Genomic DNA, 25,026 nt, shown 5'->3' with positions numbered 1-25,026 from the left:
AAATGTTAAGTTTTCTTGTGAAAGGAGCAGGAGGAGAAACACTTTCTAAACATGGCTGTCTTGACAAAGGAAGAATGCGGTGTGAATTTTGAAGGGCATCAGTTGCAAATGCTGCAGAAGGCAGTGACTCAATACATATTGGATCACAATATATTTTTTGGGGTCATGTAGGCCACATTATTAACATTTAATACACTGAAATATATTTCAACGTTAAGAGTAAAACTCATTGTCCCCCATTGACAATGACCGACATCCAATATATTTTGACTGCTAATAATGTAAAGACGTAAAGTTTAGTAGCGAGATGTTTCTTTTATTAAACTGTGAAATTCTAGAATAACACTGATCATTTTAGTCTATTTATCCATTGTCTATTAATGAATTATGAATTAATTATTCAGGGGAAAGGGCAAAGATTTTTCAAGCAACTTAGTTACAGAAATCAAATACGGATTTGCACTCGGTCCAGTCACAAGTGGCAATAATGCCAGGCCAATCCTTCCTTCCCACTCAGTACATGAGCTCCTTTATTGAGCCACCACGACTCAGGATCAAGGTTCAACATTGTATTAAAGTGGGGAAGTGAACACTATTGCATGGCCCATTACTTTCAAGCATTGGAAGATTGAACCACTTTCAACTGTTGGCGACTTAAAAAGGCCAGAGTGACAATATGCTTGCACAAGTCTGACAAAATTTGTTTGCAGGGGGTGCTAGAGCATATCTCAGCCTGAATAGGCGGGGCCACAAGGAGACAGACAACTCAATTCATGGTCACACTTATATCTAAGGGGCAATTTAGTGTTCAACCAGCCTAGAATGTGTTTTTAGGATGTGGGAGTACCCAGAGAAAAGCAACACAAGCCCGGGGAGAACATGCAAACTCCACACAGGGCGGACCGACCTGGGATCGAACCCTGGATCCCAAAACTGTGAGGCCCTAACGCTCACCACTCCTTCACCGGGCCGCAATAATCTGAAAAGAATAACTTGCATTTTAATTATAATCAAAACAATAATCTGATATTAAAGTGACATTTCAGGAGTTTCCCCTCCAGAGACCACTCCCACTTTACCTAGTAAAAAAACAAAACAATAACTAAATAACAGTTTCATCATATTTTGGAAAAAAAACATCATTTATTAACAAGCCTGAATATCATAATTACGTGGCAAATAAAAGCTTCAACAATTCCTTTAGCCTTAAAATCCAATTGTTTTGAAAAACGTAACGAATAAATAAATAATCATTTACAAAATGACAGATTTTCAGGAAAAAAACACATTTAAATTGAGAAATGCACAACATTCAAATTTATAAAAGGAAAATAGAGGACGTATTTACGCGTTTTTATAGAAAAGAGTGGACAAGTGCTATTAAAAAAGCCTTTGGAAAGACAAAGAAACAAGTCTTCATTGTCAACCGCGGGCGCATCAGTGGATCAACCGCTTCCTGCTGCAAGAGCGCCTAGTAGGCCGAAAGGGAGAGACCGCCTCGGCTTCTGTCCTCTTCTCGGACGCCGCTTCGTCTATCGGAATCAAATTGAGCCGTGGTGTTCATTTTAGAAAGCAAGTCAACCACCGACAGCAATGTAGTGTAGTAGTAAAAGGTGAATATTCTATTTCCGTGTCTACTCGTTGTTTTGGGAGTTAAAAAGCTTGTTGTGGTGCTAATAAGTAAGTGATGTTTTTTACCTTTCAAGCGAGGCGTACCCTTCCTGGCGGAGGCGGGGTTGCCCTGGAAGAGGAGTGGAGACTGAGTGAGAGCCAGAATCCCACTAGCCGTGACAGGCTTCCTGAGTGTGGAACTGGGAGGGGTTGCTCCTGTTAAAAATAGACATATTTGGTTATAAATATGTCAATTAATTGTTGTGACTTATTAAAAAAAAATTAAAAATCAAATATCTTTGAACCGGGAGGGTTGATAGCGATTGAACAAAAAAAAATCATTTACTTCCTACTTTTTAAATAAGAATATTTACTTTGTTTCTGTTTTTTGTTGTTTTCAATTGGATTTTCCTTACACATGTAAATAATAACCAAAAATGTTTTTGATATTACTGTTTTTCAAAAACCAAAAAAAATCTTCAATAAAAACTAGAAATTGGTCTTGAGAATCCTCAATTAAGAGGATTACAGTAATCCCCCGTTTTTCACGGTGCTCCACAAAGACCATGAAAAATGGGTGAATACTGCAGAAATATTTTCCAGTCTATAGTTAACATTATAGCTTACCTGAAGGGACGTCACCTGTCCTGACATCATTCCATAACATATCTTCTGCATTTGGCTGAAGATCTGGCGCCACCCATTCGTCCATAGGAGAAGAGGGAGGCGACTTTTTTCTGAAAGCCGCAACTCCCTCTGCGTCCTCGCCATCTGACAACCGGCTAACCCCTAGTTCTGCGTCCTCTGTCTGCTCGCCCTTGCGGCAACGATCTCTGCCTCTGGCGGCGTGGACTCGCTTCCTGCGAGGCCAGCTGTTCAGGTTATCCGGGGTGACCTTCCCGACGCTCTGCGGGGAAGGCGACAGGGGGAACACGTCGGCGATCGCCATGGGGGACGAGTTTCCCGCGGGATGGCGGGTCGGGGTGTACGACTGGCAGATGAAGGTCTGGAGTACGCCGCCTTTTGCGGGTGTGGCGTGGCTACAGACGGGCGGCGAGGTATAACCGGCGTCTTTGTGCTTTGGGAAGACCCCCGACGGACTGTCCAGCTGAGAAGTTTTAGCGGGGAATGGCGGGCCGCGAGTTACTGACGCGGGATCGTCGACGGCGTGGAAATCCGTCGTGGAGTCGGTGCGTTTGAATTTAAGTTTGGGGAGTCCGGATGTTTGCATTTCTACTTCCACTTCATAAGAAGCGGATTTTGGCGTGCTGGAGGCAGTTCGGAAGTCGCAGGCGTAGCCCAAACGTGCGGCAGCTTCACGTTGTTGTCGATCGGGGGTTTGTCGGAAGCCGTAGCTGCGAGCGGGGGTACAGCGTTCGAGCGCTGGCGAGTCGGAGGAGTCGGTATTTGTTGAAAAGCGGCGGCCGGATTTGGACGGTCTACGGGAGAAGCTAATGTTCATCTTGAGACCTCCGCTAAACTGCGCCTTGACCACCGACGCGTCCACGATGTCGTTGCTGTCGTCCGTGGCGGAGTTGGCATGCGAAGAGTCCAAAGTCAGGGAATCCGAATGAGAGCTCGACTCGCTTTGGGATTTTCCAAAACTTTCCACCTTTTCCGCTTGGTTTTCGGGAACAAAAGCAGATTGTCCATCCGAGGGGGACGCAATGCCATGGTTATTTTTGGACTCTGTTTTAGCCATTTGATCAGACCTGGTCCTCTTTGGTGACTTCTCTGGGGACGCCATTGCACCGCCCAGTAACATCCGCACAGTCTTCAGGTTAAAATCGGGCATTTGTCCCGACCGTGTGGCCATTTGGTGAACTGCGCTGGCTGTGTTGGGGTCTTCCATTGGGGGAAATTGGAAAGGCAAACATTTTGCTTCGTCCTCTGCAATAAGAAAGACACTTGGAGAAATTCTTTGGAGGATTACGTGACAAGGTGACGTTAGACCGCTCTTCTCAGGGGTCTTAAAAGTCGCCATCTCCTCGCTAGGGTTTTTCACGGGGCTGTTAAACTTTAGCGGGGTATTCCCAGATGGGACGGGGGGCCATTCGGGTCGCTTGAAAGCGGTGCCTCGTTGTTTTCCTGGGGACGGAGACCATGTGACCACCTTTTTGGGCGTGTGGGCGGATTCCAAAGTCTTGACGGGAGTTCTGAGAATTCCCTTCAGTGGGCTCTTCAAGGGACTTTGTTTCGTAGGCGTATCCAACGCAAGGACTTTGTTGGGAGGAGATCTAAAGGGAGCACCCCTGAGGGTTTTGGAAAACGGTTCGGTGGGACTTGCCGCATCGGGGAAAAGGCTGAGCCTGGAATAGGTTTGAGTTTTGGGGGTTCTTGGAGTTTTGGGTGTAGCTTCCCCAAAATGGCCTCTTCCGCATTTTGCATGGGTTTTTTCTGGTGTTTTAAAGGGACTCTACACAGAGAAAACATTGACATAAATTACTATTGCGCCCATTTAATATAGTATTCATATTTAAAAAAGGAAAAATAAAGAGAAAAAATCTAGAAAATAAATAGAATATTATGTTTGCCCTCTTTTGGCGTTAGAATTTTTAAAAGAATGTAAAAATAGCAGAACAAAATGCAGTAATCCCTCGAATATTGCGGTTAATGTAGACCAGGGGTCAGGAACCTTTTTGAAAGACTAAGTAAACTATTCTTAATTTATAATATTATTTCTAAAAAGCCATCCTCCGGATTTAAAAGTAAGAATATATAAAAATATGAGATTTAAAAAAAAAATTGTCATTTCACCACTTTTTAATCACAATAAGTCTCAGATTTTTTTGACAACATTATTATGCTAATCAGTTTTAATGAGATGCTAATCAGTATTAATGAGATGAGTAATGAAAAACTTTTTTTTTTTTTTGCATTTAAGCTCCTATATTCTTCACATGCCACAAAAAGTCAAAATAACTTACCTCAAAGACACTAGAGTCTGTGGACGCCCGAGTCCTACCCGTCCAGGTCACCCCATCAGAAGTAGAAGGACGAACAGGTGACTCGGCAGCACCGAAAAGAAGCCTCAGTGGAGATCGAACATTTTTTAAGCTGACTTCATGAATCCTGCCTTCACTGAGAGGAAGCTGGGAGGCGGAGAGCGCCCTCTCCAGGTTACGGGAACGTGGCTGAGAGCTTGAATAAAAGGTATTTAATTGTCTCCTGCCAAAGCTCTTTATCCTTGGGCTCCTTCGGACCTCTGACGAGTAAACAACATAAAATTGTCAATTAATCTTTAATGTACATGATTGAAAAACATTATGCTGAATTCCCAACCTTCTGCTGGCTTTATTGGTGATTCTTCAACAATACAATCTTCACTTGGAAGAGAGGATCTAAGAAAAGGGCACAAATATACACTTTTTACACAATTTTTGACGAAAAAAGGCCACAACAATTCATATTTCCAAAACATTATCCCTTGAGAGCCATACTCTGAATTTAAAAGTAAAAAGACATGAAAATGTGAGCATTTCTTATTCATTTCACCACTTTAAAAGTTTTAAAAAAGTCTGAATTATTTTGAAAACATTATTTCACTGTTGCTAATCAATGAGTATCAATGAGAGAATACATGCAGAAGAGTCTAATGAAGAAAAATTATGATTTAAAAAGGCGGAGAGTCATATACACCCATCAAAAGAGCCGCATATGGCTCCCGAGCCATATACACCCATCAAAAGAGCCGCATATGGCTCCCGAGCCATATACACCCATCAAAAGAGCCGCATATGGCTCCCGAGCCTAATACACCCAGCAAAAGAGCCGCATATGGCTCCCAAGCCATATACACTCAGCAAATAAGCCACATATGGCTCACGAGCCATAGGTTCCCTCCCCCTGGGTTACAGAAAAACAAACGTGACTGAGTAAGGCATTTTTTAAAATATAAAATAACACTTACCGCCCCATTTTTTGTCGATGAAGAAGCCGATTGGACACTTGCTTGTGGTGAGGTGTCTCACATACTTTCTTGGTTATGAGTCTGTGCCTCTCTGGAAAAGGATTAGAGTATTATTTTTTAAAAAATCAAAGCAATACGTCAGCATTTTATGTAGTTTATTTTTTCTTTACCATCTGATTCATGGGATCGTTTGCGTTTCAGTCCTTCCACCGACGACACGGACTGGCTCCGTGGGAGTTTGGCTTTCTTAGACGGTGAGACCATTTCTTGGGTGAAAAGGTTTCTTCTTACTTTGGTGACCTCTGAAACAAAATTAGAACAGAGATTCTTTTCTTTGAGTATTTTGCTCTCAATTAAGTGGAACATCTAAAATCTGCATGTCATAATTTCAAAGAAAATCATACCATGTGCTCCTTGTTTTTGAACTTGTGGTACTATCACTGGTTTCTCGTGAGTTGTAGAGAGCTCCGATTTGGACTAATGGAAGACAAAATAAAGAAATATGAGGTAAAGCAGTGGAAAAATAATGAAGTATAATTTTTCTTAATATTTATTCCACTTTTGGCAATAGGCGAAATATATGGGAAGTGGAGGTTATCTTTTTATAGAAATAGATGAGTGTTCCAAATAAATGAAGGAGAAATAAGGGATGATTATCATACTTTCAGGACAGATTTATATTATGAAACGTAATAAAAATTGCCAGATAAAAAGGTGAAATCATTTTTTTTTGGTAAATCAAGATGAATAAAGGGAGAATTATAACATTTATGGGGTATATTTGTAATATTTAAGAGAAAATGTGATTAAATTTCAAGGTATCCAAATTAAAAGGTATAGAAAAGGAATTTTGCAATACATAATCAAATAATTATCATCAAATTTACAAGATATTTGTACTATTGATTGGACAAACTGATTAAATTATGGAGTAATAAGGTAAATGGAAAAAAAATTAAAAATACTTAATAGGGATGCCTGTATTTCACGCATGGCAATGAGTATACTTTTTTTAAAATTATCATTTACAGCAAACAGAAAATGAATTTTTGAGTAAAACAGTAATTAATGAGTCTTACACTTCGGGTTGACTTTTTAGGCATCTCTATCTGGCGTAAACTCTGTGAACATTCAGTCATGCTGCGATGGCGGGTCAGCATGCCGCTCCTATGAAAACAAAAAAAGTGCTTAAAACCATACAGAATAAAAAATGGAAGTAAAAAGTGATCCGATCAAACCTCCTATTGTTAGCGGGGCGACTGCGCATATCTTGCAAACGATCGCTGCAGCTGGAAAGCGAGCCCTGAGCAGAGAAGTGGGGAGAAGAGACCGAAGGAGAAACGCTGTCCTTGGCAATGGACTCGTCACTGAAGAAGTCAACGGGAAGGACGGCCGTCAAGGCTTCTGGCAACTGTGTGCCCAGACTGTGGTAAATGTCAGCCAGGACTCTCGGGATGGCTGTCAAGAACCTGCATGGAAACACGCAACGGGTTAACTCATTGGCCGCCATTGACGGCAACTATTAGAGATCTGGAAATTACCCACACATTCTTTTTTTAGTGCTTCTCAATCAAAAATATTTTTCTAATTTCACTCAGTAATTAAAAAAAAGAACGGTTTTCTTTCTTGTTAAATTTGCATGAGTTAAAAAAAAGGTTTAACAAATCTGTAAATATTTTCTATAGCATTTTTTCAATATTTTTGGTCATACATTCACTTCATTAATTGAATTTCCGCAAAAAAATAAAAAAAACATAATAAAAATTGGCACTGGAACATTATTACCCGCATCCATATTTTAGCTTTTATATTTTCCAACACTTACGCTGGTAGAACTTCATCCTGAAGGAAGCTTGTAAGGCACCCTGGATCTTTTGTCAAGGATATAATCCTAAGCATCTCAGCCACCTTAAACACAAACATTTTCCATATTTTCATCTTCCGATGTGTTCCAAAATTCCTCCTCTACCTCCTCAAGGTATCAAAACTGTCTCTCCTTACCTCCTCTGCCATCTGTTCATCATCCAGCGCACTGGCCTCCTCCTCTTCCTCCTCCTCCGAGGAAAAAAGCCTGCATAACTCCAGCCTGAGCAGAGCTTGAAGCTGACACCTAGAGGAATCAAATACACATGAATCACCACACACACTTAAAAAGCCATGTTCTGTATTTTATTCAACAAAAAAACAGACACTCACTCTCTAACTTTGCTGTCCACATCAGCAGTGGCGCTGTAAGCCTGCCTGATGGTTCTACTGCTTTTGAGAAGGTGCTGCTCCGAAAACTGAAAAATCTTGGCCTGCCGTTGAAGCGCCTGTGAATTTCCCATGAAGCTTATTATTAGCACAACCAAACAACTCTAAAAGAGAGGAAAAATTCTCACCTGGAGCTCAGATTCTGCCCCGAGAAAGCTTTTCACAGCAGTTAAAAGCTGTTGGCCGGCTACAAGGAGAGAGGAGTCCATCTCGGCTATGCTTTTCTCATAAGTAGATTGCAAATAAGAAAGCAGTTCCTCTTCACTGCTGAAAGCTGTCAAGAAAATTCAATATAGTCAATAAATTAATCTAAGTAAGAAGTATTCTTTCCACTTAATACTTGTAATACTAAGTAATAAGTACTTCATCAACATTATTGTTGTAACTTTATTAATTTCTTTGGGCTAATCTAATCACCACTGGAGGCTACATTGTTTTCCCTTTAACATTGGTTATCACTGGTATCATTGAAATGGATACTAACCGATAATGTTGGCTCCTCCCACTTTGCTCTTGTTGCTTGACAGTCTCTTGGCGAGTCTCTCCACCCCTTTCGTCTCCGACGTCGCCGGTTCTACGTCACCCTGGCTTTTGTGGGCTTTAACGTTGAACCGAGCCACGTTAAGCATTTGCAACGAGCGGCTCATGCTCTTCATTTTCTGCTTCACTGGAGTCCGCTGCGTACCTCCTGTGGCGAGGAAAATAACTACATTTCACTGTGTTTTCCGTGTGGACTTGTTGAAACATTGACATATTGTTGTTTACTTACGTTTCTTGCCTCTCTTGGTATTTCCTCCCTTCGAGGATTGATACAAATCTGCCAGTTCGCTGATCAGCTCCGATTCCAAAAGGAGCTCCTCTTCCTCTTTTTGGTCGGGCGCCGCATGAAGCAACCTGACAATAAGTTGAAGTTGTAGTTAGAATAAAAAGAAAATGTAATAAAATACAAACTGGAGCATGCTCTCGTCACCTTAACGACTCCATTAAATTGGAAGTGACTCCCGAATGATCGGAATGAGGAAACCAAGTCTCCAACAAGCCAACGTTTGGTGAGCTTTGGCTGAGTTCCTGTTTTGCCCACTCGGGAATTGCGTCATCAACATTTGGTTGCTCTGAGGGAAAAGAGTAAAAAGTAAGAAAAATGTTTTACTATTTAGCAAATTCACATCTAATCCATTTTGACTCGGATAATGGGAATACTGTATTTTCTCTCAAATAAGCTGTATTTGTAACAAAAAAATTAAAAAGTGTACAACTTATATGAACCGGGTGGCGGCTTATACGCGAGAAATTGTCAAATTCACCCATTTTAAGGGGCGGCTTATATGCGAGTAAATACGGTAAACGTTCATTTGGGCCCTCCCAGTCAAAATGACTTGGACATCAAGTGTTGTCAAAGGCAGTGAAGAAGATAAAAATTGAAATGTGTTATCCTGACCTTCAATGCTCCCATTGTCTTCTTCTAGCATGTCGTATACGACGCCCAGCACGCTGTTGACGACTTCCGGAAGGTCAGGTGAGATTTTACTCGCGGTGGAAGTGATTTCGGTATTGTGATGGAGTTGGTGCCGATTAAAGTTGGGCTGGAGAAGCGTGAGCAGACCGGTACAGTTGGACAACGGGGAAAGGACGGCTGTGGTTGACATCTCGCTGTGGTGCACTTCTGCAAACTACAGCAGAAAGTAGCAGTCAATTAGCAAATACAATTCAATTACATGTCAACAAATGTGTCTGAAAATCTGACAAAAAATCTAGTTATTGGTTAAAACACATGACAAAAATTGGATGGCAATTTATCAGAAATTCAAACATTTCCTGGGGATTGGATAGGGATTCGGTATCAGCAGATTCTCAGAATCAAATGAAAATCGTGGAAAAAAATGCTATTAGGACATTCCTAGTTAATTTATTTGAACTGGCATGGAATTTAAGTAAATAATATCACATGCTTATTAAATTGCTCACCATGTGCAGGGAATGTACTGACAAGTCCACCAGGACGTCCTGGAAGAAAGATGCCCCTTGCTCGCTAAGATCGGAGCGTCGAATCAGCCAGGACTCGGTGGGGGTGTGCGACAGGGACAAGCTGTCCCAACCTTGTAACACACCCATCAAACGAACTTCCACACCCTGGGTGAGAGGTTCTTGTCTGCGGGACACCGTCTCGATTGTCACGGAACAGCTCTTGGCAACATCACCTAGTGGAGAAAAAGAGAAATTAAGTGTTGAAAGGCCTGTAACTATCAAATCTTTTAAAAATAGATGAGTGGTTATTTGATTGAATGATTGCGCAGTGTTTTGAATGTCCATTAATAATAATTTGTCATCATCATTGACTCAACAAACAACAAAAAAAGCCTAATTTTCATCATAACCAGAAAATGTTCATTTGGTATTGCGTGAGAGGGCAAGTAATTTGGTAATTTTAAAAAACTTTTATGGTTTGGGGTCAAAGGTCAAACTGGCAGATGTCATCAAACAAATGAAGTGTTCAAATTTTGGGCGTAGAGGTCAAAATCTAGATACTATTTTCTAATAGAAAACTGGCATTTCAGTGATTAGTCACTCACCATCCTATCCTGAAGCATTTATAAAATGTCATATTGATCAAATTTATGAAACACAGAAGTATAGAATTTACCTGTGACCATAAGCAGCATCCCCTCCACGGTAGGAAAGGCCACGCGGTACAGATTTTCAGATGACAGTAAATACTCAAGACTGGACCGGAAGGGGAAACTGCCTAAGCCAGTCTCCCCGGGGCAGTAACGGTTCAACATGGCCACTGCGGGAATCACTTTGCCACACATCTGTGTCAGGAACAGGGCCATCTTGCTCAAACCCAAATTGTCCCCATTCTGCATGTCCTGAAATGAATAAAAAATACATTACAAGTCCAAATACATTCCAGTTGACAACAGTCCGGGCATTTTACTATACTTACATGCAATGTGCTGTCTACCCAGTGCAGCACAACCTGCCTCTGAATCAACATATCTTGGATACTTTTAGCTAAAATGTACTCGGATACATCCACATCTACGCCAATGTTCTCGATCCCGAGGTAGTCCTGGAGTTGCGTCCAGCTCCGTGGACATTCTGACACGATAAACACCACATTTTTGCTGTGGTTTAGAAGGTTGTCGTCAAGCGGCAAAGCTGGTTTGCCAATTTGATTGGTCTTCCTAGGCCTCAGGGACAGTTTAGTGGGAGAGGTAATGTCCGGTCGGTCCCATTGGAAGTCCAGGAGGATTTCCTTGAGGGACTTTTGCACAGAAGAAGATGGGCTGAACTGCTGGGAACTGGGTTGTCTCTCTCTGCCGTCAAAGTTGGCATCAAATTCCATGAGGAAATCCTCAAATGCTTTTTGGCGAAGTTCCTTGAAGTCTGAACCTCTTGTTATGAGGCTGCCACTGCGACCAGTCTTGGATCTGAAGAATTTGTAACCCCAGCGCACTTTGTCAAAACCATACTTGTAGCCGTGGTGCAGTAAAATCTGCAGAATTCCACGTTTCAGAAGAAGATTCCGGATTTCAAGACAGTCGAGTGACTCTCGAGTTCTGTAGTCCACGTCGACGACAAAAACTAGATTGTGCAAAGCCATTCCGTCCAAGAGACACTGTATATTATCTTCACCGACAAACCATTATAACTAACAACTATATAACGCAACCAAAAAACTCCACTTCTAGACTAATTGTGTATTCATTATATTAATTAGTGTAGCTTTTAAATAGGGAAATTAACCTTTCTTTACGGTAGCCAGCTAGCATATTTGCTACTACGACTCACTTGACATGGTACATTTTCTTCTGTTCGCGTCCTCCACGTTTGTCCTTCTTAGAACCAACATGGTGCATAGCAAATAATCCCACTTTATTAACTGTATTGCCACGAAAAGTGTCCAAATTGAGTCTACTATAAATGTTACTCGGTGTTCGCCATTTTCTCGTCGTAACTTCTTAACTGTTCGCGCTTCTCAAACAGGAGCCCACCGAGTTTACACTGATTGGCTAACACTCGTTAAAAACAATAACATCATTGGTCCAACGTGGGCGATTGCTGCGTAGTGATTCGCTATCGATCAGTTGTTAAAGTCTGATTGGTTGCATCCAACATCTGTCACATTTGTATTCGACTTGCGTAACAAAGGTACCGCCCCCTCTTTAATTTTTAAAATAGACAGGGAAGTTTGACGTCATACAAAATGTAAAAACATGGTAACATTAGTTTGTTAAGAAGAGTCCCTTTCGCAAAAAATCATTAAAAAATGAATAGTAGTTTCAGAATTTGGTACAAAAAGTTATTCTACAATTTCAACCCAAATAAGGCAAAGGACTGTTGATGGAAAAAAAACAATTTGTACACATATAATTAATGAAAATTTCAATTGCATTTTGAGCGCATTCAATGATAATACAATTAGAATTAAAACATGAATACTACAATCTGGTATGCAACCAAAAACCCAAATTTAGTTTAAAATAATAACAATAATAATAATAATAATAATAATTGCCTACCATGTATAGATGTCCAATTCCTTTAAACTGCAAAGGTCGGCAGATAATGCTCATCTTTCCATGCCATTGACAGTGCCTGACGTCCAATCCATTTTGACGGGGAAAGATTCAAGTAATAGTCTGTTTAAATAAATAATTACACGGCAAAGGGTCATTAAAGCTGCGTTCAACTTGAAATATAATAGTATATATTACAGATGAATGAATACCTGCATTAAATATGAAAGCAACAGAAAACAGCCTAAAGTGGGTCAACTACTGTTTTGCATCCATAGTCACTTTTTCTTCAGCAGCAGAGGGTGATGGAGAGCTAAGGATGAAAACAAGTAGATGGAAGGAGAAGCACCCTGCATGTTTGGCTCTGCAAGATGTAGGTCACAGTTGCCTGAAAAGCAGCAAAAAACAAACAAACTCAGCCTTACTGTAAACGTATGCAGTCGGCAAAAACATTTGTGATGAAAAGTCGGTCAGTGGAGATTTGTTGTGGTGTAAAGTTGCTTCTAAACAGTCCATTGATGCACGCACGGAAAGGGCTCCAGAAAATTGGGAAAAAGTTCACTTTTAATGTAGTAATGAACAGTCTGAAGCTCATTTTTGCCTTACATTATATTTTATAAATGATAATTTCAATCAAACAAAATTTACAATAAAACTATTAGGTAAAGGCACTCAATCACAAGGCAATGATGTAGCGTTAAGTTGCTAACTGAAAGATTAGCTTCAATTGACATGTTATGCTAATCAGTGAATGACTAATTTAATATTTTACGATCTGTGGCAACCTTAATTGTACATTTGAACCTAATCAGACAGTATTTTGACTTATCTACAGTTGTATTATCTATATTGTGCTAGCTTCTACTCAATGTAGATCGTAAAAAAACAACAAAAAACTTACATTGAAGGTAAAATAATGGAAACCGTGGTTGCCAGAATTTTGCCATTTGAAAAAACAAGCCAAAACAAAATGCAGGAAATTATAAAATACATGGAAAAACATTATATAGCGTTAAGTTAGCAGGATTTATCTACAAATACGCAAATTAAATGTTTTTTTTCAATCTAATTGTAATAGGTCAATCTTAGAATTGTCTCTACCATAATATAATTAAAAGGCATTGGTAAAATCATTACTCATTGATTTCTATTATTAAATCACATTTAAATAGCTAATGCAAGTGGGGACATAAAAACAATGTCACCCAAGCCGCCATATTAGGTTCCTGCTTTTCAGTTTTTATGCACATCTTGATAGCCACTAATCAGGCAAGTGTATAAATATGAATAATGAAGTCATTAAAATACAAATACAAGGAACTAAGTGTACCCCTTCTTGTTCTCCTTTCAAAGCAAACATTGCACATGGAGGGATTATTCTTTACATGACGCATCTTACTCGGTATTGAGATGAAAATGAAGTGCAGTGACGTGTATTATGATAACCGGACAAAAATAAGTCTCTGGCTAGACCAGACTGTCCCTTGCTTGCACAAACATAACATTGGAAAATGGAACGAGACACTTTCCTGTTTTTCCTCAGTTTTTCACTTGACAATTGGGCTGCTGATGTGTTTGCTTGTCTTCTAAAACGTCGGTTTTTGCTGACTCGCTGGCCGGAAACTCTGTAAAAGCAGTAAAAAGCCACTTTTAGTATTTACAGTGATGTCAGTTTAATGTTTTGCAGACCTTCAACCTGTTAGTGGAGCGTCATGTTAGGACAAATTGTACCGAGTGTGTCAAAGTGGCGGCCCGGGGACCAAATCTGGCCCGCCACATCATTTTGTGTGGGCCGGGAAAGTAAATCATGAGTGCCGACTTTCTGTTTTAGGATCAAATTAAAATGAAGAGTATAGATGTATATTAAATTTCCTGATTTTCCCCCTTTGAAATCAATAATTGTCATTTTTTAATCATTTTTTTCCTGTTTTTAGTTCAAAAATCATTTTGTAAAATCTAAAAAATATATATAAAAAAGCTAAAATAAACATTGTTTTAGATCTATAAAAAAATGAATATTCAGGGCTTTTAATCTAGTACTTATAATCCATTTATAAAAAAAAATCTAAATATTCTATCTAAAATGGTCCGGCCAATGAATCTGACACCCTTGATCTAAACAAAAACGTCTTAAAACATAAATCATACATAATTTAGTCTAAAACAGCGGAAAATATTGTAATGCAATTTGCCGTCAAATGGCAAAATGTCATAAAATGTACTATATAATGTAAGGCAATAATAAGCTTATAAAAACCATCCTGTAACAGTCCCCAATTAACTCCAAATTTACACTCATGTGCCCTAAGAAGATTAACTACTTTCTAATCAGTGGGAAAAGAATCTTGAGTAGGCTCACACACACACACAAACACACACACACACACACACACACACACACACACACACACACACAAAACCACACAAGCCTATACACACATAATTTATTGAGGTAACTAACAGTCATTGTTTGTTCTAACCTGGCACCAAAATGCAGTAAAAAAAGCAACACAACAATAGTCAAAGATAAACTGATTGAAAAAGTTTCATAATATGTCCCCTATAAACTTCAAAGTGTCCTTTCATGTGGGCTTCTTATTATGCCAGCATAAAACTCTGAAATGACGTTTAAAAACACATCACGTGACTCCTGTTGATGTTAAAAACACACAAAAACACACACACACTACTCTCACTTTACAATTTGACGGCTAGCTTCATCATGCATATACTTTTTACCTTTTACATGACGTGTATTGCTGCAAAACACCAAAAAGTACATAGTATCTAGTACAGTGGTGTCAAACATAAGGCCCGAGGGCTAGTATTGGCCCACCAGGGGTCCGTTCTGGGCCCGTGGCGTTGTTGTGCCTGTCGTTTTTAAATATAAAACATGTAAAAACATGATAGTGAACTTTTCTTGGTGTGGTAAATGTATTATTAAAGGTATATTTTAGGATTTAATGTGTGGATTATTGTAAAATTTTAGATTGGTGGTAATAAAATGAGATATTATTGCAGTTTTACATGTTTTTTTCTCCTAAATGTCACAGAAAATATTTAATTTCAATAAAAAAACATTAGGAAACACATTTCTAAAATATATTTGCAAATATTTATTAAAATATGTATACCGAACATGGTATTAAATATAAAGTAGATTGAGAACAAAAGCACAATGGAACGGTTACAACTTTCTGTAAAAGTCGAGTCGAAAGAAACGACTCGAAAGCGCAGTAAAATCCCACATTTGGTTATAAGCAAATGAAAAAAATAAATAGAATAAACTCAATTTTTTTCTTTACAAAGGAATCTTTTTCTTCACTCACAAAAACACGAGTGCCTCGGAAAGCTTCAGTGACGACCCTGGCCACTAGGTCGCGCTATTTACAACGTTAGTCAGCGGCTACTCGCTTTTTCTGAAGTAGAAAAATCAATTTTTCTAAAAAGTCATTGTTCATGTTGACAGTAGAAAAGGAATACAATGGAAAATATAAACTAAACATATTTGGACGTCTATTTCCGTCAATGGCGCTGAAAAGTGTTCATTTGTGGTTAGCCTTCAAATTCAAACAGTAGCAGATGAGTTAAAAGAAGTCATCTGCTGCATTTAAATCAAAGAAAATATACATTAAAAAACGCTTAATTGAGCGATCCTTTTGCGCACCACTAGAGGGAGCCAAACACATCGGCAAAAAGACAGGATAAAACATATTGAGCTTGCTAGCAAGTGCTAGCAAACGACGAAAGGCAGGTGACATGATCGAAACACCATACGTCGACATGTTAGTGCAGGGGTCGGGAACCATTTTGACCTTTTTGAGAGCCATAAACAATTCATATTTTCAAACATTATTCCTTGAGAGCCATACTCCAAATTTAAAAGTAAAAAAACCTAAAAATGTGAGCATTTATTATTCATTTCACCACTTTGAAAGTAAAAAAAAAGTCTAAATTCTTTCGAGAACATTATTTCACTGTTGCTAATCAACGCAGAAGAGCCTAATGAAGAAAAATAATGATTTAAAAAAGCGAAGAGCCATATACACCCATCAAAAGAGCCATATAAACGGCTCCCGAGCCATAGGTTCCCTATCCTTGTGTTAGTGGGTATTAAAAGCAGTTTGTCTGGTTTTGAGCGCATTTTCTCCATCACTGGGTGGAGTCAGAGTCACTGGAGTCTTGCGTAGGCGAACGGGCGCACTGATGCGGCGCCGCCGGCGAGCCGTGGAGGGTCTGCGTGCTCCTCCTCAGATTCTCCAAAGACTGCAAAAAGGAACGTCGGGCACGCTCCTCCTCCAAAGGCGAGGAGCCCTCCTCATCCACCACTTCGGCGATCTCGGCAAAGGTCACCGGTTGGGTTTTGAACCGAGCTTCACGGGGTCGCCGGGCGCGACACTTGCCCTTGGACGGGCCCTTGGGAACCGGCAGCTGTTGCGGGAACTCCTCCATGGCCGAGGCCATCAGGTGCGCCGGGAGGACGTGGAAGACGGACGCTTCTGTCGGCATCGGACGCACGGCAGCCATTTGTGAGGCGCCAAAAATGGCTCAAATTGAATTTTTTGGTAAAAGTGAAGGGTTTTTTTCCTCTGAAAATCCGAGATGGTTGGTTAAAGTTGAGGTTGTGGCTTGTTTTTCTTCTCGGCTGAAATGTTGGAGGCTTGAGCTTCAGCGCTGGTTTTTATAACGTGTGTGCCCGCCTCCTTTTTTTTTGTGGGCACTCCTTATTTGACGTTTTGTCCGGTGTAAGTTACTCCACCTCCTCCTCCCCCTTTTGACGGACTGGTCACGGTTCTACTATGGACGATTCGGTCACGACCCTCAAAATAACAGCGGTGGGAAGTCATCAATTATGAGGGTGCGAGTACTTTTGACAACCCGGAAAAAAACGATGTGAAGTAGAAGGAGGAGGAGAAGTTTGTGGATGTTGAAAGTGGAAGTTTCGAAAGGGAAATGTTGAAAAATGTGTTTTCTTCTTGATTATTTTTCCCTTAAAAATATTTTTTTTGTTCCAAAACTGGTGGTTGAAACAAATGGAAGAAAATAGAAATCATTTGAACAATTTATATGACTTGTAAAGTGGATATTAGTATAAAATGACCTTGTCTCATAAAAAAACATCATATAATATAGCCAATGCAAATACCAAATATAAAATCAATTATAAATACAGTACAGTTCATTGAGAACAAATACTTGAATTAGTGAGTCTTGTTTTAAAACAAAAATCTTTTTTCAGTGAGCCAAATGGATCCATTGCATATTATCTAACATTATAAATCATGAAGAAGGTATAAAACGTCATGTGATGTCACATGATTTGGCAGCTGCCACGACTTTGCAAGGATTTAAAAATAGATGAAGGCTGACTATAGTATGCATCGTATACTTTCCAACTAATGCACATGTGTGTGTTTGTGTCTGAGACAAGATACAACAAGGCTTGCGTTACTCACCATGTCAAACTATCACGTCATTCCCAAAAACTCTTCCGCATTGATGTCATCCCTTGAATATCCTTCAGCAGATTTCAACTTTAAATGTACATTGCCAATGCAACCATGCTAGCTTAACAAATAGTGCAAAGTGCTTCAAAAAGAGTTCAATAGTGATTGTTTTCAAGAAATTTGTTTTTTAGTTGCGCATTATAGTGCGGATGATACGCAGTAATGCTTAAAAGTTGTGTTGTCGAGTGATTTTTTTCAGTATTTGTTTTTTTATGGACTGTACTGTATTTATTATTGATTTTATGTTTGTTATTTTATGTTGTGGGTGTTTTTTATGAGAGACAAGGTCATTTTAAATTAATATTCACTTCACAGTCATATGAAATCGATTAAATGACGATATATGTTTCAACCACCAGTTTCAGAACAAAAAAACAACATTTTTTAAGGTAAAAATAATCAAGATGGGAACAAACGTAGATAACAAGCTTTTGATATCCCAAAAAATCTTTGATTTAAAACTCAACAAGAAATACAATGTTATTTTTAGACAGGTAAACTCAATTTAGGGCCACTTTAAACGACATTTTTTAAAATACTTGCTTATTATTTGCTGTTTTAAGTGCTAACATAACATAGCGCACCATGCTAGCAGCAAAACTGATCTTGTCAATCAAGCTAGGAGTGTCATTTCGTCATGTTTATTTGACATATTCCTGCCAAATAACATTTTGATTCAAAACTCAACAATTTTTAGACTAAAACTCAATTCAGGGCCACTTTAAAAGTCATTTCTTTTAAAGACTTGCTTATCATTTTCTGTTTTAAGTGCTAACAACATAGCACACCATGCTAGCAGCTAAACAAACCTTGTCAATCAAGCTAGCAGCGTAAATCCACCATGTTTATTTGACATATTCCTGCCATTTTACTATTTCACAAAGTGGCCACTTGAGGCTTTTCACTCGATATCAAGTTACACTACGCTAGCCACGACATGGTTATGAAACAAGACCACGTCAAGGCTTTTAAAGTGCAAGTGATAGATGCTCTTTATGGACTGGGTAGTGTAGAATTACAGCGCAAGGACACGTTTACAAGGGACGCCGTTTGGAGCAGCGCAACGAGCTAAAGTCAGTCAACAAAGTCCTTCAGCGCAAACATGTTGATGACTTCTTTCTAGAGGAGGCTTGGGAAAAGAGGGCAAAGATTTCATGCGGGTTTTAGAGGGCGCGAGGTGAGGAGAGCGCATTCCCCGCGGCGGATCACAATGTCCTCGCTACGCGGGGGACGCCTCGGTCGCCAAGGTAACTCAAATGTCAAGAGGAGGTGGAGAGGACTAGAGTTGGGAAGTCACAAATCTGCGCCATATTTGTTGCAAGGTTTATTCATTAAATCAAAACACGTGGAGCTAGCTAGCTAGCGGTTAGCGTATCTGGCTAGCGGTTAGCGTATCTGGCTAGCGGATAGCAGGTGGAATCTGCGCAAAGTATAAATGTACCAATATATGAAAGACCAGTTTCAATCGCACAAATCATGAGCCATAAAAATAGAAGAAATTGAAGTACAAATATACCTTAAAATTTTTATTACAATATATAATTAAAAGTAAATATATTTATATTATGAATGTATATAGATATTTACTTAAAAATATATTTCGGCAACATGCTTATTTATTTATTTATATATTATTTATTTATAATATGTATTCATTTATGTATTTATGTATGTATTCATTTATTTCTGTATTTATGTATGTATTTATTTATTTCTGTATTTATTTATATATGTATTTGTTTCTGAATTTATTTATATATGTATTTATTTATTATTGTATGTGTTAATTTATTTTTGTATTTATTTATTTACGTATTTATTTATTTATTGACTTATTTATTACCTATTGATTCATGTCTACCTTAATGTGTAAATGCAGAATAATAATCTACTACTTGTAATTTAATGTATATATATATTTTTAAATTGGATCTTGTGCACCCCCAAAGTAATTGCACCCAGGGCAGTAACCCATATGGCCTATAGCAAAAATTGCCCCTGGTTAGAAGGAAAAAAAAGTGTTTGGCGGGTGTCAAACTCATTTTTGGCGGCTAATTCCCTAACAATTTGTAAAATATTTCATGAAAAAATGCAACCCATCAGCCACTGTTTTGACTGAGTGACAATGCCAAAACAGTAGTCACGTGATTGCCAATCCCTCAGCATGTTTACAATCAAGTTTCCTCAAAACGGCAGGTGGGTACTCTTCTCCCGGCAGGGGGTCCGTGTCCAAAACACTGCCTGAGGTCACGTTAGCCGCTATTCCAAAAATAGAAAAGGGGCACCCTGAATACACTCCAGGCTTATGCGGGAATCACACGGCAAAGCTACTTTTCAACTAAAATTACTCTTTTATAAATAGGAGTGCTGAAAGCTACCACGAAAATGGAAGGATGGCGGGGGTGGGGAGGCTGTGGGGGTATTTGTCTACTCTCATGGGGGGATGTGCCGGTCCAAAACGGTCAGTTCTTTCTCAGGGAAACTTCCCAGCAAAGCGTAGTCTGCTTTCACACACACACACCATTTAAGAGTCGCTGTGGCAATCACACAAAAACACACACACACACACACCTTAAAAAAACATTTGCTCTTTGTTTACAGAATGACGCTAACGCGTATGACAGTCCTCTATTTATCTACATTTTACATCAGCATTTACGTAGGGTTTCAAATGGCTTTTTTATAAAGTGTTTTTGAACGGCTAGTGGGTCGTAAATAGTGTTTAATAAGACTAGAGTCATTTTTGGCTGAATTTACAGTAATCCCTCGAATATCGTAGTTGTTTGGTGGCATTAGCGTTAGCATGTTATTGTAAAGGAACGTTTTGTTTTCAATATATTGTTTATTCTTTTAGGTTAGTTTGTTGGTTGCAATTGATGAGAATAGATCCTTAAAACGTTTTTATTTGAGTTTTTTGATTGAGAATTTGGATGCGAAAATGTTAGCATGTCAGTTCAGGCTAAGTGTAGCAAGTTTTTGGTAAGAAAAGGTTGTTTTAAATACATATAGTGAGTAATTTTGGATTTGGGAAAACGGGTCAACACAAGCGCATTGGAAAATGGCCAGCGTGGGATCCAGGTGTCTTTTGTGAGTCCCTATTGATGGAGCCACTTGCCCCGCCCACTCCCAGCAAGTCAAGCCAAAGCTTTTGTGGCGGCCCTGGAGGGGGGCGGACCATAAAGCACCTGTGACCTTTTCCCTTGCTCTCATTGGGACGGCCAAAAAGCGCAGGTCTCTTGATTCCCACCCACGCTACTTTTAATATTAAACACGATATATTGTCACATCGTTCTATGTACTGTAAATCCTAGTAGTACACACACTCTGTTGTCACCTGTGTGTGTGTGTGTGTGTGTGTGTGTGTGTGTGTGGAAGGTTACTTCAAAACTATTTTGGAGGACTATTTATAAAGTAAACGCTGAAAAATACAAAGAAGTATGCCAAAAAATATATATATTATGCAAAAAAAGCATTTTGTATCTATTCATTTAAAGGGGAAAGTTGATTTTTTGGGGGAAATATACGACTTAAATTTTTCTGCTTAACTTTAAGAGTATTATATAGTCTAAAAATTTAATTTCAGTTAAAAATAAGTAACTATTTTTGAAAAAGTGAGCTTTTTTGTAACGAAAATGCATCTAAAATGAAGACATTGAATTAAATGGATAAAATAATACTAGAAACTAAAATTTATAAAGTAAACGCTGAAAAATACAAAGGAGTGTGCCAAAAAATATATATTATGCAAAAAAAGCATTTTGTATCTATTCATTTAAAGGGCAAAGTTGATTTTTGGGGGGAAAAATACGACTCAAAATACGACTTAAAGTTTTCTGCTTAACTTTAAGAGTATTACATTTTGTAAGGAAAATGCATCTAAAATGAAGAAATTGAATTAAACGGATGAAATATCACTAAAAACTAAATAAACTAAGGATATTAAAATGGATATAAACAGAAATACACACTGTTTACTCTCAAGTAGTACTTGGCATGAATGTGAGCCGCCATCCCAACCAAGTTAGGCACCCCCCGTTGAGGATCACAGTAGAGTTTATCAACATGTCAGTCTTTCCATAAAAAAGACGCTATTTCAAGGCCGTGGGCGCAAAGTTGGAAAAAGTTAGTCAGTGTTGACAAAAGAAAAGATTTAAGGCTTGTTTTTCACCGTCGTTCCTCTTTTAGTGAAAAGACAACGTGATGTTACGCAACCTGCCTGCGCAATGGCAGCTGACAAATCGCCTTTTTGCAATTTTGTTTGATGCCACGAAATAATGGTCAAGATGAAAAACAAAGTGGGGAGGTCATAAGGTCAATCATTTTGGATTAAAACTTAAAAATAAGAGTCAATTGAAAGGTTTTGCTTGGTTTCTATGCTGTTTAGCAGGATTTTTTCCTCCTTTTTTGCTATTTTTTGTACCACAGTTTTGCATTGAAATTGATTTTTATCTTTTTTTTCAGGATTAAAATACTAAAATTAATATAGAAGTTTTTATTTCTTCAATTTTGTATTAATTCTGGAATTTTGTCTACTACTTTTGATATCCCACTAGACCTTCTACTGCTAAAAATTATACACAAACTATCCAAATAGGTCAATATAATATTCTGGACTACAGCGACCTCTGGTGTTTGTTTAAAAAAATCCACGTTCAACTGCCTTGAGCATTATTTTAGTGACAATTTCAATAATTTAACTCTGATTTTAAAACACATTTGTTTCAAAAAATAGTTGTAACAGCTAATACAATTGATTTTCAGACCGACTTTTCACCCTCATGTAAGTGCAGTAACCACTTCGACCGCGAGGTGGCAGTATAACCACAGAAAAATGTTCATGACCATTGAGTGGCCTTAAAAAAAGGCAGTCAGCCATTTGTAGGTCAATTTGTCCTTGCAAATTTCGTGAAATATTAAGGAAAATGCTCATTAATAACCACACCCAATTAGGTAAAACGGACCAATCCAGTGCGAGGAACTCCAAATGGCTGTTTCATTCCATAAAAACATACCAAAATGTTACAGACTTGCTAAAATCAGCTGCTATTGTGGCTTTTTATTAATCATAATTATAATTAATATTATTAATCCTACAATGAATATTTGGGCATGACGTCATTATGTTGTATTCTAGTATTGACGCAATGGCAGGGCAACATTTACGTAGCGTATTTTGCGGACTATAAGACGCATTTTTGGGAAGCAATTTTTAAAATTTGATGAGAAACTAAGACCAAATAATTATAAATCAAGTAAAATAAAATTGTGCAGTAGTTTTGGATTATTTCCAATTGCTTCTTGTTCATTTGCGCCATTTTAAGGTTCCTCCCTCAACTCATTGGCCCACATTTTTGTACGTTTGACACCCGTGCACTACTGTATTCAGTTTCACGATCCATTCAATGTCCCCGCCCTGCCTCGCCAGCAATATTTTCCAAACGTGAGGGTGGACCGAGAAGGGGAGGGGGGGCTTTTTTTCCCAGCGTGGGCCGGCCTCGACGCAGACCTGGCGGAGGAGTGAAAAGATTGACGAGGTGCCTTGCGGCTGGGCTGGAAAGCCTTTGCGCAATCGAACAGCTGGCAGAGCTCCACTTGGCCAACGTAAACAGCGTTAATCCTTTTTCCGAGCGCCTTTCGACACTGGCCCGACTAGCGTTATGCTACGTTACGTCGTGCTCGTTTGGGGGGGCGGTCTTTGGGAGGCACGGCGACCTCTTTCCCGGATAACAACGTTATTCACAACTCAGAAATGTGATTGCCTTTGATTTTTTCCCCTCCCATTTCAAACGTGTAGCGCCGTCAATGGCAGCCCATTGCAGTAAAAACAATGAATTCTTCCTCTGGCCAAGCTACACCCTCTCACCTATTAGTTTATCACTGGTGGACATGCGACTTATATATGTGACTACTCATTGATATTGACTACTTATCTATATTGCCTACTAATTTATTACGTTATATTTATCGATTATTTATTGCTTATTTATACTTATGTTGTTGACTAGTACTTATCACACTGACCTCTTATATATGTATTACTTATTTATTGATGATTATTTATTGATTATGTATTGATTAGTATGTATTGGTTATTTATTGATTAGTATTTATTGATTATTTATGATTGTAATTTATTGATTATTTATTGGTCATTTATTGACTCATATATATATTGGTAATTTATTGATTCATATTGATTGATTCATATTTATTGATTCATGTTGATTGATTCATGTTGATTGATTCATATTTATTGATTGGTATTTATTGATTGGTATTTATTGATTGGTATTTATTGATTGGTATTTATTGATTGGTATTTATTGATTAGTATTTATTGATATATTGATGATTACATACCTGTCAACTGGTACGTTCTCGCCGTAATTGGTACAACTGAAAGCCCATTTTTATATTGGTACGCTGTACACATGAAAATGGTACGCTAAACGGTGATTTTGAGAAAAAAAAATAAATTAAGGCACTTTCTAGCCATTTTTCACCATCCGCCATTGTTTCTTCCCGGAAACGCATGTCTGCCAAGTGATATATGTACCGGCGCCTCTGATTGGCTAAAAAAAAAAGATCATGATAAACATTTCGTTTTGTAACACTTTCACCATGTGATTTCCGTTTCCTGTTCCCTTGTTTATGTTTACTTTCATTTTCACTTGTTGTTCGTGATTTTTTACAAAAAAGTAAAGTGGTAAGATTTTCCATGTATTTATACATATATGTAAGGGCGAAAACAAAATTTGGTAAGATCACAAATGGTTCGAGGTTGACAGGTATGTGATTATTTATTGATGATTATTTACTGGTAATTATTTACTGATGATTATTTATTGATGATTATTTTTTGCTGGTTATTTACTGATGATTATTTATTTAGTGTATATTTTTGATAATTTATTGATTATTTATCATTTTTTTTCTCTGTTATGGGTTATGGTTTTGATCACTTATTTGTCTGTTTTTTGTTGTTGTTAGATTTACACTTTGTGTTGAAGCTTAAAATCTCATTATACTTATTCAAAGACAATAATAGGCATTGAATTCAATTGAAATGGGGAAGAAAGTTGGCTGCCAGCCTCCCACTTGAAATGGATGGGACGTCTACGGCTGCCAAACACAGACAAGATGAAAGCATTTTATACGCTGGGCGAGCGAAAGCGAGCGAGACTGAGCGAGACCGAGCGAGACCGAGGCCCAGAGCGGGTGTGTT

At 38.6% G+C, this 25,026-nt stretch overlaps 2 protein-coding genes across 2 annotated transcripts; both read right to left on the bottom strand.

Moving 5' to 3' along the window:
* Positions 1–852: 852 nt before the first annotated feature.
* Positions 853–11,757, bottom strand: ticrr (TopBP1-interacting, checkpoint, and replication regulator). Its single transcript, XM_077712329.1, has 21 exons — positions 10,719–11,757; positions 10,416–10,641; positions 9,740–9,972; positions 9,213–9,444; positions 8,745–8,886; positions 8,544–8,668; positions 8,259–8,462; positions 7,903–8,048; positions 7,718–7,833; positions 7,523–7,631; positions 7,347–7,429; positions 6,760–6,990; positions 6,601–6,688; positions 5,926–5,998; positions 5,692–5,823; positions 5,522–5,612; positions 4,894–4,952; positions 4,539–4,816; positions 2,239–4,027; positions 1,699–1,827; positions 853–1,532 (listed from the first exon to the last, which is right to left on the bottom strand). Exons 1-21 carry the CDS (start codon positions 11,376–11,378, stop codon positions 1,438–1,440), a joined length of 5,241 nt encoding a protein of 1,746 aa, XP_077568455.1. The 5' UTR covers positions 11,379–11,757; the 3' UTR covers positions 853–1,437.
* A 3,640-nt stretch (positions 11,758–15,397) lies between these two features.
* Positions 15,398–16,956, bottom strand: c2h11orf96 (chromosome 2 C11orf96 homolog). Its single transcript, XM_077710330.1, has one exon. It carries the CDS (start codon positions 16,819–16,821, stop codon positions 16,447–16,449), a length of 375 nt encoding a protein of 124 aa, XP_077566456.1. The 5' UTR covers positions 16,822–16,956; the 3' UTR covers positions 15,398–16,446.
* Between the last annotated feature and the right edge of the window lie 8,070 nt (positions 16,957–25,026).

The sequence above is a fragment of the Stigmatopora nigra genome, chromosome 2 (assembly GCF_051989575.1).
Source record: "Stigmatopora nigra isolate UIUO_SnigA chromosome 2, RoL_Snig_1.1, whole genome shotgun sequence".
Classification (NCBI taxonomy): domain Eukaryota; kingdom Metazoa; phylum Chordata; class Actinopteri; order Syngnathiformes; family Syngnathidae; genus Stigmatopora; species Stigmatopora nigra.
Note: the sequence above shows the minus strand (reverse complement) of the source record. Positions and strands in the feature narration are given on the sequence as shown.

Excerpts from the sequence above, each read along its gene's own strand:
- ticrr (XM_077712329.1), bottom strand. The coding sequence starts at position 11,378 with ATGGCTTTGCACAATCTAGTTTTTGTCGTCGACGTGGACTACAGAACT. Across the intron at positions 10,642-10,718 it reads GGGTAGACAGCACATTGCAT|GACATGCAGAATGGGGACAA; the intron begins GTAAGTATAGTA and ends TATTCATTTCAG. Across the intron at positions 5,824-5,925 it reads TCAAAAACAAGGAGCACATG|AGGTCACCAAAGTAAGAAGA; the intron begins GTATGATTTTCT and ends ATTTTGTTTCAG.
- c2h11orf96 (XM_077710330.1), bottom strand. The coding sequence starts at position 16,821 with ATGGCTGCCGTGCGTCCGATGCCGACAGAAGCGTCCGTCTTCCACGTC.